This window comes from Chionomys nivalis, chromosome 19 (assembly GCF_950005125.1).
Source record: "Chionomys nivalis chromosome 19, mChiNiv1.1, whole genome shotgun sequence".
NCBI lineage: Eukaryota > Metazoa > Chordata > Mammalia > Rodentia > Cricetidae > Chionomys > Chionomys nivalis.
Window position 1 is genome coordinate 15,446,367 of NC_080104.1, and position 12,609 is coordinate 15,458,975.

A 12,609-nucleotide genomic window follows, 5' to 3' on the forward strand; every position below is an offset into this window, starting at 1 on the left:
CCTGAGGCCCTCTTGTGGCCACCATCTGCACCTCCATGCATGCTTTTAAAAAATGTGATAATAGGATGACAGACTTTCAGTGCTAGCAAAAATTTATATTTTGTAAAACTTAAATTTTTATCTTCATTTGGAGAAACTTTTGTTACCTGCAGGAAAATATTTTTATTCAACTAGCTTCACTTTTGCTAAATAGTGTTTCTTAAGATTTAGGACTTTTTTGCTGTCTTGTGTTGTCCATGTATAGTGGAAGGTGGAAAGCTAGAAGCACAGACATCCTGGTGAAGTTCTACCTGCTAAGAGTGTTTGATAGTCATTACCTTATGGTAATGGATGTTATTTTGTATAGTATTTTGCATTCCTTTTTAGTTACATTTTTCAGAGGACGTTTTATGTATTTTTTTTTCTTATTTTTATTGTAGCCCTAGGAAATAGATGCTGCTTCCCCATTTTATTTGTAAACAGGTACAGATACATCAATGTATACATCATGAGCGAGAGAGTGCTGAAGTCCTTGTATGTGGATAAATGTTTAGTGTCATAATAGTCTTTGACTTCAGTGCTGACATTTTATATTTACATTTAAACTTCAGTGGTAATTACACTTAGACCTTTTGCCATAATTTTATAAAATATACTATTGAATTTAAAATTTTCTTCTGTCTTTTCAGTTCATCAATGCAGAGGCTTGTCTGCTTTAAATATTTTGTAAATCCCTTTGTCCTATTTGCATCCTTCTGTGGATGATGCTACATTCATTACCAAATATTTGGGAATTGTGATGCTAATTATAGCTTAGAAAAGTTCGCTAAAACATACTGTGCCTTACTTGCTAAAAATTGACCTTATTTACTAGTAAATAAATGGCAAAATGATTTAAAATATCCGTTATTTCTATAGATGTTAGTAAAATGATAGAATTGTCACAGCTCTTGTTTTATATTTACTCAAAATATAACCAGAAATATGTTTTCAAAAGTAAGAGTTGAAGAAAATCCAGCTACTTATACAAATTTAATGTTTTAAATAAAAGCATCCATTTGTATTATCTTTCAGATTGCCCCAATTTTTGTGATCTTTATCACAAAAGTCTTAAATTTGATGTCTGTTTTTAGGAGTGGAATTTTCTTTTCATGTTTCTTTGTGTGACTCTTGACTATGTGTTGTATTTGATTTTAAGGTAGAAGTTTCAAAACACTTTAGATAAAATAAGCTTCAGCTTTTAAAAAAAGACTTGTTTTTTTTTTTTTTAAATTTCATACATATGTGTGTTTGTGTGTGCATGTGTATGTGAGTTCAGGTTCCCATGGAAGTGAGACAAATCAGAGCCCCGTGGAGCTGAAGTTGTGGGGTAGTGTGTGAGCTGCCTCCTCTGGGTACTGGGAATGAAACTGTGGTCTTCTCCAAGAGCAGCGCACACTCTTACTTTGTTGATTGAGACAGGGTCTTTCTATGTAGCCCTGACTGTCTTGTAACTTGCTATGTAGACCAGGCTGGCCTCGACCTCACAGAGGTCCACCTGCCTTTGGTCTAGAGTGCTGGGGTTAAAGACATGTGTTAAAGACAGTATAGCTCTTAATGCTGAGCCATCTCTCCAAGCCTTCAAGTTTTCACTGTCTTTTTTCTCTATGTACATCTATTAAGAGTTTTTTTTTTTTTTATTTTAATGTTTACAGATAAACAGTTCATGTAAGAATTTTAAACTCCTGGTTGGAAAGTAAAATCTACATGTTTGTCTTATATCAGTGGTGGTTGTTTACTCTTCATATAATAGATCTTGTGGAATAGAGTGTAAAAAGTTAAATTTTTGGTTTTCTATTTTCTTTCTTTAGTAAGTAAAGAGTATAGAGATGCTAAAATGGTCACAAGTCAGGAAATTAGCAACTGTCTTTGACTCTTTTTACTTAATTTGGCAAACTTTGGTGTTCCACACTTATGCTCTATCTTCAGTAGTTACAAATTTTGGCAATTAAGTACAAATTCTTTAAGGAGCAGTTGTTACATCCTTAGAAGTATGCTAGACACATGTTCTTTGCTAGGATAAAGGTGTCATGGCTGGCAGCAAATGGCTTCTTATAAACATTATTTCAAACAAAATTAGTTTCATATACTCTGTGTATAATTTTAAATGTATTTTCTTAAGGTAATTTGATAATTTTTTTAGTGTACATTTGTTTTGACTGATTTCTGCCTGTACCTTGAGGCCAACTGTGAAATTTTCTACTGATAGAATCAAGTTTGCCACTCAAAGGCTTGATTTTTGTTTTTTTGAGCGTTTTCAATTTGGGGATTGTTAAATCTGTTCTTATAATATATAAATGTTCTACCTCTCTTGTGAGTTTTGGGTTGAGTACAACTTGGGGCTTGGCATTAGGCTAGAGCCTGTTTTTTTTTTTTTCTTTTGGTTTTTCGAAACAGGGTTTCTCTGTAACTTTGGTGCCCGTCCCAGAAAGCCCTTATAGACCAGGCAGGCCTCGAACTCCCAGAGATCCGCCTGCCTCTGCCTTCCAAGTGCTGGGATTAAAGGCGTGCGCCACCACCGCCCGGCTAGAGCCTGGTTTTTAAGTCTCAGGAAATGTAAAGTTAGGGGATGAAGAGATGATGGTTCAGTAGTTAAGAGAGAGAATTGCTCTTGCGGAAGACCTGAGTTCAGTTCCCAGCATCTACATCAGACAGCTCACAACTCCCTGAAATTCTAGACCCTGGGGATAGGAAATCCTCTTCTGGCCTCCCTCAGCACTGTATTCATGTGCACATAACCAACACAGCCACAGTCATATAAAATATCTCTCTTTTCAAAAAAGAGAATATTAAACATACACAAAACCTTACTGAGAGGTCCGTTATCATTTAAATAATTTGACATGAACTACTGTAGTTGAAACCATGCCGACTTTGGCATTAAAACTGTGTTTTTTCTTTAATAAGCAGGTTTATCCCCTGGATCATTTTTCTTGCTTAACTTGTGATCAAATGAGCCTCTTTATCCTCTGTCTTCCTGGACAACGAATGTGGAGGATACTGTGAATGTTTTGTTTCTTTAGCCCCTCCATGTTTTTAAATCCATCTTATTCTTTTTCTGCTTTGATCTATGAAGAACATGATTTTTTTACCTCATTTTCATAATTTAAATATTTTCATAATATAAACATTGATGTGTGTATATGTATATATATATATATATATATATATGCTCTTTAAAAATAAGAGAAAGTCATTCCTAGAATATTTGTTTTTTAGTTTTATTTTCATGGTATGAAATAATTTCAGTTCTCTTACCAGTATGGTCATATCATTCATATATATATGAATGAGCACTACAGATGTTAGAGCTGTTAGTAACTGTGCTTTAATTTTGTTCTTTTTTCAAATGCTTCATCAAAAATTAGTTTTAAGGAAAATCTCATTTTATTACCAATTATTTATCAGTTAACAGTCATATTTCTAAAATACTAATGTTTAAGAAGCAAAAGCTAGCATTAAGACCTTCCTTAGTGTCTCTGTCTCTCTCTGTCTCTCTAAAATGAGAGTTGTCACAGATTGCATTGAATTACATTTATAGTGAAGAATTTAAAGATACTGTTTGCTGTTTGGGACTTTTTTTAAATTTTAAAATGTCATAAAATTAAAATCACCTTAATTACTGTGATGCAGCAAACACTAGACCTTGACTGGAAGATGGTGTTAGTTTAGTTACAACTATCTTAGGAGATGTTAGAACTTTGGTTTGCACCCTTGGCCTTTTACAGTAATGAGCTGTCCTTTTAGAAACTGTGTTGGTATTGTAATATAATGTGGCTTAGAAATCTTAATGTATATTGAAATTAAAGGAATAAATCTAAAATAAGTACACATTTTGTATAAGTTCAGATAACCTTGGTCGCTAGACATTGATGTGCTTCTATTCATCTACAACTGTTCCTTTTTTTCCTGCTTTGTAAAATAATTTTTTTGGTTTAGTCTTTTTTCTAGACATTCCTATCCTTGACTTTTCTTTCCAGATTTTGTTTCCTAGCCTGTTTGCCATGTTTCCTCCCTTCTTACGTGTCAGGAAATTATCCTACCCTTCTCCATTTTGGTAAGATAACAATTTATAAAAGAAATCAAAGTAGTATATTCAATAGAAGTAGGTGGTGCACACAATCTTTTTCATTGTAACTCTGCTAAAAGTGTACGTGTTTGTTTGTCTATTCTAACCCTTTTGGTTTTCCATTTTAAAATAAATTGAAGTTCATTTTTAAAAACCTTTCTTGCTTATAATTTAAAATACTCTTTGGTAATATATCTCCAAAAAATTGACAACCACACAAATCAGATTTTCTCCTACAATTGTTGTATCACTTGGCTCTTAAAAGCCTGTCCTTGTCTTCCTTAGAACATACAGAAGTGTAAGTTTCTGTCCGAGTAACAGATATGCTTGTTAGAGTTGATGCCTTTATGCCATTGTCACAGTGTCAATCTATTGTTAATTAATCTTGCATCACTTACAAAGGCTCAGGTATGTCATAAATCCAAAATGTGCACTATTGTCTTTTATTTGATATCATAAATGGAGAACCTGAGAGAGTTTTAGAATGGTAAAGTTGTCTTGGTGTTTTAGCTCTAAATTGGACATACGAAGGCATTTTATATAGTATACTGTTCTTTATAAACTTACATTTTAAAACAATCTACCCTTTCTGTTTCATTTTATTTTAATTTCTTCCATATTTTTCTATTTTGTTTCTCTTTTTTCCCTGCAAGTTGCTTAAATATGCATTTGAAAATTATTTCTTTGGTCAAAATATTAGGGTTTTACTTTTCAGAGTTTTCCCATAGGTCACCAATGCACATTTATCAGTTTAACATATTTTTATTCCAATTATTTTTCTTAATATATTTATAAACAGAATGAGATATATGCAACATTTAAACCAGACCTTCTAGTTTATGTAATTCATTTCCACTAATGTTGTTTATCTCTTTCTATGGTTTGCTATATTTTATAATTAAAATTATCAAAAGACCATAGCATCTGTTTTGATGTATTTGTCCCAGGTAGAACACACAAAGTAATCTATTAAAAACTTAATAGTAAAGTAGTTATACTGTGAACATTTCCAAAGTGGTGACTTTTTACCTTGTGTTTTCCATCTCTTAAATGAATATTCTGTAGATTACTTTGAATATAAAGTTTGATGAATTAAACTTAAGAGGTTGACCATAATGAGTACGTTTAGGTCTTTTATAAAGAAACAGCAAATCATTTTATTTGGACATGTAAGTGTCTGATAAGTTTTACAACTCTCAGACAAATTGTAATAAGGAAAAGGAATCTTCTGGAAGATTGGGATATTTTGACTGTGGGTAGTATTCCTAGTTTCTTATCTGAGCTACAGGAAGTTAGACCAATCAGGGCAGTATCAGGAATTTATAAAAGATTCAGTGCTGTGTATAGACATCTGAGCTTCAGAGGAATCACAACTTGTTTAAGATTTTCTAGCTGCTTTACAAACCATTGTTTAAAGGGTATGAATTACCATATATATCTTATACGCCCTTCAACACAAATTACTTGGTCAAAGGGCAGCTAGCCTTTGATGGCAGAGAAACATGTTAGTGATCTATGAAGCACTTGCGCTTGTTATCTTACTTGCCTTAAATGTAAAACTAGCTTATGATTCTTATTTCATAGGTTGAGTCCTGACTGTAACATCCGTATATATTCATGTAATTAAATCATAAGTTCACTTTATACTGAGAATAATAGAAAGCAGTAGGGTGTCAGATACAGTATAGTCCTTCAAATTTTTTATTAGTCCATAGTGTAAAGTTTAAAATATTGGACATGTAAAATTTCTCTAAGGTGTAATTAATTGAGAATTTAAATAGGTTTTTAAAAATGTGAGAATTTCAAATCATAGCTTTTATTCTACTGCAGTTCGTGGTACAGAATTCTTCCTGTAGGAACGTTGTTGAGCTGGAAACAGGTCTTAACATGGTTTAAAGGATCTTGACTTTTTTTTTTTTTTTTTTAAGAGCATGGGTGTTGTTTTCCAAATGCATATATAAAGCACTGTTCAATTTGTGAGTTTTTTGACTTAGTGGTGCCTCTTTTTCAGTGTAAAAAACCAGAAATATTATTCTTTGCTTTTTAGAAGGAGTAACTCTCTTAGTTGGTAATACTTATTTTTATTTTAGATACTGTAAATTTTGATGATATAGCTTCCTCAGAGAACTTGTTACATCTCACTGCAAATAGACCCAAGATGCCTGGAAGAAGGTTGCCTGGCCGCTTCAATGGTGGACATTCTGTGAGTTTCCCTTACTTTAGGAAAATGTAGACAGAAGAAAGTGCTGAGTCCCCTTTAAGATGAGAACGAGTGGATTTATAGCCACATCCAATTTTAAAAGATGAAAGACAGCTTTGTGATTCTTTAAGAAAATAGAGGAAAAGAGATATGATCAGTTTAATAATAGAGTCTTGCATGGAAGATTTCAGAGTCAGAAAATAGAGTTGTCTTAAGACCACAGTCAGAGCACAGGGCCAGTGGGGAGCAGGGACTTTGTTCAGTCAGCACAGGAAGGGCAGTGAGGAAAAGTGAGCAGCAGATCCAGACTCCGGGGAATGGGGTACTCGCCCACCTCTTGGGATGCCTTCTCTTTACAACTGCTTTCTGTTTGTTGTTTGGAAGGCAGATCTACTTCAGCGTTCCAGTACTAGTTCATCAGCACAGTGTAACTTTAAAATTACCTCGGTGGGAAAAGCTCTGTTTCTGTGAGGAAAGCTGGTTTGCCCTTCAGATATGAAAAATATTACTCAGTCTGAAGTTATGTGACATCTTGTCCAGCAGTGAACAGTGGGAACAGCAGTAGCTAAGTGGTGGGGGTGTTGGCTATATTGTGCACGTGCTTCTTAAAATTTCCCTTTTATAAAATTTGTGTCTTGATTTTTTCTTTTTATGTTAAACCTGTAGCCAACTCAAAGCCCAGAAAAAACATTGAAGTTACCAAAAGAAGAAGATAGTGGCAACCTAAAGCCGTTGGAGCTTAAAAGGGATACAAGCTTCTCTTCAAAGGTAGACTCACTGTGGCCTAGGGTTCTTAATTTTTAAGATGTGTTATAGTCATCAATCAGGAAATTTAAGGCGTCCTTTTAGAAACATTATTTTCTGTCTTCTGCCAAAAAATAAAGTAATTCTCAATTATTAAGCTTCAGTCACATCAGCTCTTTTCATAATAGAAGCACTTAAAGAATGTACTCTGTGTTTTGTATTTCCAAGACGTAGGTCTGTACATTGTTTCATTTTTCTTACTGAATATACACTCTGGAATTAGTTTACCTAAAATAATTTGAGGGTGGGGCCTTTTTTTTTGTTTTGAGATAGGGTTTCTATGTGGCCCTGACTGGGTCTGTCTCTTCATATGTTTACCAGGCTCCCTCAAACTTCTGTTGATCCTCCTGCCTCCACCTCCATAGGCATGTAGGATTGTGCTCAACTCCCAGAAAATTTCAGTCTAATTACGTTTGAGGGTTAGCAGGTTGGAAATCATGATTTGTTTATTCATTCTTTAGTTTGGTTCTTGGCATTCTCTTAAGCATTCTGCATGTGCTGGGATGAGTGGCAGAAGGATCCATCTTATTTCATGGTGATGTTTCTTTTCTAAAATTAATTATTTTTATTGAAGATAGTTTTGTTATAAATTACATATATAAGTAAGGTTAGTTGTAGTGGGGAGCTGCGGGCCACTTCCCACAGCCTGGTTCATGGCTGCCTGGCTAGCTTATGCCCCAAAATAACGACACACAAACGGTATTCTTTTAAGCACTGCTTGGCCCATCAGCTCTAGCCCTTACTGGCTAGTTCTCATATCCCGATCAACCCATCTCTAATAATCTGTGTAGCATCAGTCTTACCAGGAAAGATTCAGCATGTCTGACCTGGCGGCTTGCTTCATCGCTTCTGGCTCTGAGAGGAGCTGCCCTGCATCTGAGCTCACTTCCTCTTCCTCCCAGCATTCTGTTCTGTTTACTCCACCCACCTAAAGGCTGGCCTATCAAATAGGCCAAAGCAGTTTCTTTATTAGCCAATGACCTTCCTTCATCATTTCCCCTTTTTCTGTTTAAACAAAAAGGAAAGGCTTTCACTTTAACATAGCAAAATTACATATAACAAAACAGTTATCAAGTAAGAATTACAGTTACAATATTTACATCTATTTTATCTTTATCATAACAAAGGAAAACTATAACTACAACTAACTATTCTTCAACTCCATCAAAGACTCGAGAAAGATACAATATTACCCAAGCAAACAAGAAATAAGCAACTTTCAAACTCTAGAAATGACAGAGACATCTCGCTGCCTTGACAGTCACCCAAAGTTTCTCTGTACCATTGGGGCATCTATCTTCGGCCTACAGGCCCATAGTATCCAGAGACATTTCCATGAAGCAGGAAATTTCAAAGTCAGTTCAGTCACTATCTGCTGCGTCCTGCAGAATGTCTGTCAGACTCCTTCATGAATCAGGAACCCCAAAAGGTCATCTCACCTTTAGGCAAGTTCAGTAGTCCTCTCTCTGTGGGTTCTCTGTGTCCAGTTTATGCAACAGTACAGGCAAGAGCAGTTTCTTGCCCAAATGGCTATCAAACTCCATAAGGTGCCTCTTCGATGCCCATCTTCTTCTTGAAGTAGATTGGTGCTGCCAGGAGCAGAGTGTCTCATTGTCATGAAAAACCCTAAGTTATTAAAACATTTAAAATGCCATATTCTCTAGCCTTTGAAAGATATGATGAATGCCTATCTGAAATATATGCATGCACAACTAGAAAATCTAACATGACTACAAACTTGACTATTATGATTATCTATTAACAACCTATATACATTACATTTTTAAGTGAACTACACAATCACAAAACCTTAATCAATATCAGGAATACATATACATATAATAAAATTGACCTTAAATTAATATCAGTAAACCAAGATTCATATCAATGCAAATTATTCACATCTATATCATCTCCCCCTTTAAATGTAAAAGAACATTTATAAACATTATATGGGAACATGGGCGCAGTTTTTTCTCTCCAAACTGCTTCCTGCTGATTGGGGACGCTGTTATTCAGGTCTTTTATGGGATAACTTGTCTGCTAGGTTCATCTCAGTTGGCAGTTGAGCGAAGCAATTTTTTGAAGGTGTTCACAGCAACCCTTCAGGAGGACGTGGTCTATCATACCATATTGGGATCGAAGAAGCAATCCATAGAGTCTCATTCTCTGTGAAAACAAAAGAAGAAACTCTTTTCCAAAGTATCATATCCTTAGATCCAAATTCTGAAGTCAAGGTATTTTGAAAATATATATCTTGGATTAGTTCAGCAGCATTTATAAACAAATATCTTTTAGCATCTGTTGCTCCTTCCTCAGCATTCAAACAATTCAAAGAGAGCATAATAGCATACAGTATCAAGATTCTCTGTGTATTTTCCATCTTTGTGCAGCTTTATTTTAACTCTGTTTTGTTTATTTTACTTTTGTTTTATATTCTCTGTATATATTTGTCTTGGAATAACTCTGTAGACCAGACTGTCCTTGAACTCTCAGAGATCCTTCTGCCTCTGCCTCCCAGGCATTGGGATTAAAAGCGTGTGCTACCACACCTTGAAGTCACAGAGGTCAATCTCCCTCTGCCTCCCAAGTGTTGGGATTAAAGGTGTGGACTACCACACCCAACTACTTTCTTTCTTCCTTATTTTTTTTAAGAACTAACATTTAGTCTGCATATATTTTTAAGTACACCGTAAATCATTTAAAGGTTTTCTTTGTCTTTGAATCTCTCTTTACTGTATCTCTCTCTTTTTCTGACCACACCAGCCTTTAAATTACTGAGCAATATGGTAGGTTTAAAGCCGTGGCTTTGCCAGCTAGATCCAGCCCATTCCTTAGCTTTCCAGCCTCATGGCGGAGGTACCGGCTGTAGCCATGTTTATCACCACAACTCTGTGGCGTTTCAAGGTCCTTGCCAGCAAACAAGCTACAACACTCAAATGCTCTCAACAGAGCTGACCTCCTGCCTCAGAGTCAGAGTTTGCCCTGGCAGGACGGACCAGAATGCCAGCATTTTAAAACAGCACAACCTTTTTTCCTGCTACGGCCGAAAACAAACAATCATGCAGTCGGCTTTTCATCAACACCGTTCAAGTGTTCATGGCAGGACCTCTTAATGAGCTGCAGGTTTTGCAGCTAAAGCTGAGTCAGGAAGCCTCTCTTAGATGAGAGCGCTTGCATGCCTCTAGCAAGCAGAGCAGACCCAAGAATTGCTGCTACCAAGAAAACATGCTTTACTCTATTCTTTCCCAAGCTTTCTCAGGCTTTCAGTAGATTCAGTGCCCCATGTCTGGGCGCCATTCTGTAGTGGGGTGCTGCGGGCCACTTCCACAGCTGGTCATGGCTGCCTGGCTAGCTTATGCCCCAAAATAACGACACACAAACGGTATTCTTTTAAGCACTGCTTGGCCCATTAGCTCTAGCCCTTACTGGCTAGTTCTCATATCCCGATCAACCCATCTCTAATAATCTGTGTAGCATCAGTCTTACCAGGAAAGATTCAGCATGTCTGACCTGGCGGCTTGCTTCATCGCTTCTGGCTCTGGGAGGAGCTGCCCTGCATCTGAGCTCACTTCCTCTTCCTCCCAGCATTCTGTTCTGTTTACTCCACCACACTAAAGGCTGGCCTATCAAATAGGCCAAAGCAGTTTATTAGCCAATGACCTTCCTCCATCAGTTAGTTCTTATTTTCATTCTAAAATATTTGGCCACTTCTTGAATTAATTAAATATATTTAATCTGATTCTCTATCTTATCAGCAGAAAAAGTCTCTTAAAAGTTTTCTAAAAATACCGATTTTAGTGAAATCATGTGGACTGAACTAAATTCTTCATAATTACTTTTAAGTGAGGCTTTGGATATTTATAACAATAAGATGGAAACAGCACCTTAATGTGATACAGTTTTACTTGTAGATGCCGCACTAGGCAAACAATCCATTAGATAAGCCAGTGGTTATCTCCTTCCTTAAACAAATAAAATCACTAGATTTCAGATCATTTTTTTATTGATTATTCACACACCCCTCTGCTCCCCACAATGAATATACCAACTGCTTTTGGAATTTAATTTTGTAAAATTTACCTTTTTAAAATTTTTTTTATTCTTTGGGAATTCAGACAGTACATTTTGATCATATTCTTGTTTTTCCTCCAACTCTTCCAGACACGCACACACCCACCTCCCTTCCTACCAAACTTCACATTTTTTCTGTCATAACAAAATCATTGCAACCCACAAGAAAACAAGAATCTAGTTTTTGTTGTCCAACTACACCTGAGCATGGGACTTGCCCTGGAGTGTATCCTAGCAGCTGTTAATTGCATACAGCATCTTTGCCAGGGTGGACTATATGCCCCATCTGCCCTGAGCTGGGATTTTGTCTGGCCTGAGCTTGTACAGGTCCTGTGCATACTCTCCAGTCTATATGAGTTTGTATGTGCACCTGCCCTGTTGGGTCCTGAAAATTCTTCCTGTCTTTGAAGTCATCCACCACCCCTGCCTCCTATTATCTTTCTGCATCCTTTTCAGCTTAGGTCCCTGGACCATGAGGGGAGGGGTGTGACATAGACATCCCATGTAGCACTGAGTACTCCAACTTCTCTTACTCTCTGCACATTGTCTGTATATGGGTCTCTGCCTTAATTGCCATTTACAATAAGAAGCTTGTCTAGTGAGGTTTGAGTGATGCCCTAATCTGAAGTTCTGGTTGGAATTCATAGTCATGCTGTAAGCAGTCCCACATCCAGTGCAGTGAGTCCCATTTACCCTGAACCATAGTTGAAAATCTTTTTTCTAAAATGCTTGAAGTCAGAAATTTGGAAAATTTTAGATATATATTTAAACGTATTTTGGGGCTGGGATTCACGAGTAAACATAAAATTTATTTGTCTCATGTAATTCCTTACCTATATTTAAACATGCCTGCAGTTTGAAGCAAAGTCTGGTGTAGAGTTTTTAAGGTTAGGGATTTTCAGATTAGGACTGCTTAATATATACTTCATTAATTGTTTGTATTCTTTTTGTAAAAGTATTGTGACCTGGGGATGTAGCTCAGAGTGCTTGTCTAGCATGCCCTGGGTTTAATCCCCAATAATGTATAAACTGTAGTCTCAATACCTAGGAGGTGGGGCAGGAAGATTAGAAGTTTAATATATGAGGATCTGGAGCTACAAGCCAGCCTGGACTACATGTGGACCTGTATTAAAAATGAAAACCAGAACAAAACATAATCTTCTCAATTTAAATATTATATTAAATATAAACAGAAGCATAATGAGAAAATTTTTATGTTTTTCAGCCATCTCTTTCTACACCTTCAAGTGCTTCTAAAGTAAATACATCTGCTTTCCTAACTCCATTAGAACTCAAAGCTAAAGCAGAAACAGATGATGGGAAAAAAAGTTCCCTGGATGACCTTAGAGCCCAGATTCTTGAATTACTGTGTATTGTAGAGGCACTGAAAAAGGATCATGGGTAAGTAACACTTATTTTCTCCTAAGCCACCCCCCTAACATGT

At 36.2% G+C, this 12,609-nt stretch overlaps 1 protein-coding gene across 3 annotated transcripts in view; it reads left to right on the top strand.

The window, feature by feature from the left end:
• Cd2ap (CD2 associated protein) overlaps window positions 1-12,609 on the top strand; it is an 85,396-nt gene that overhangs the window by 63,282 nt on the left and 9,505 nt on the right. For all 3 annotated transcript variants that reach the window (XM_057794778.1, XM_057794780.1, XM_057794779.1), the window contains exons 14-16: window positions 6,178-6,290; window positions 6,954-7,055; window positions 12,391-12,566. In XM_057794778.1, the coding sequence (XP_057650761.1) occupies window positions 6,178-6,290; window positions 6,954-7,055; window positions 12,391-12,566 (391 nt within the window). The remainder of the gene's footprint in view (window positions 1-6,177; window positions 6,291-6,953; window positions 7,056-12,390; window positions 12,567-12,609) is intronic.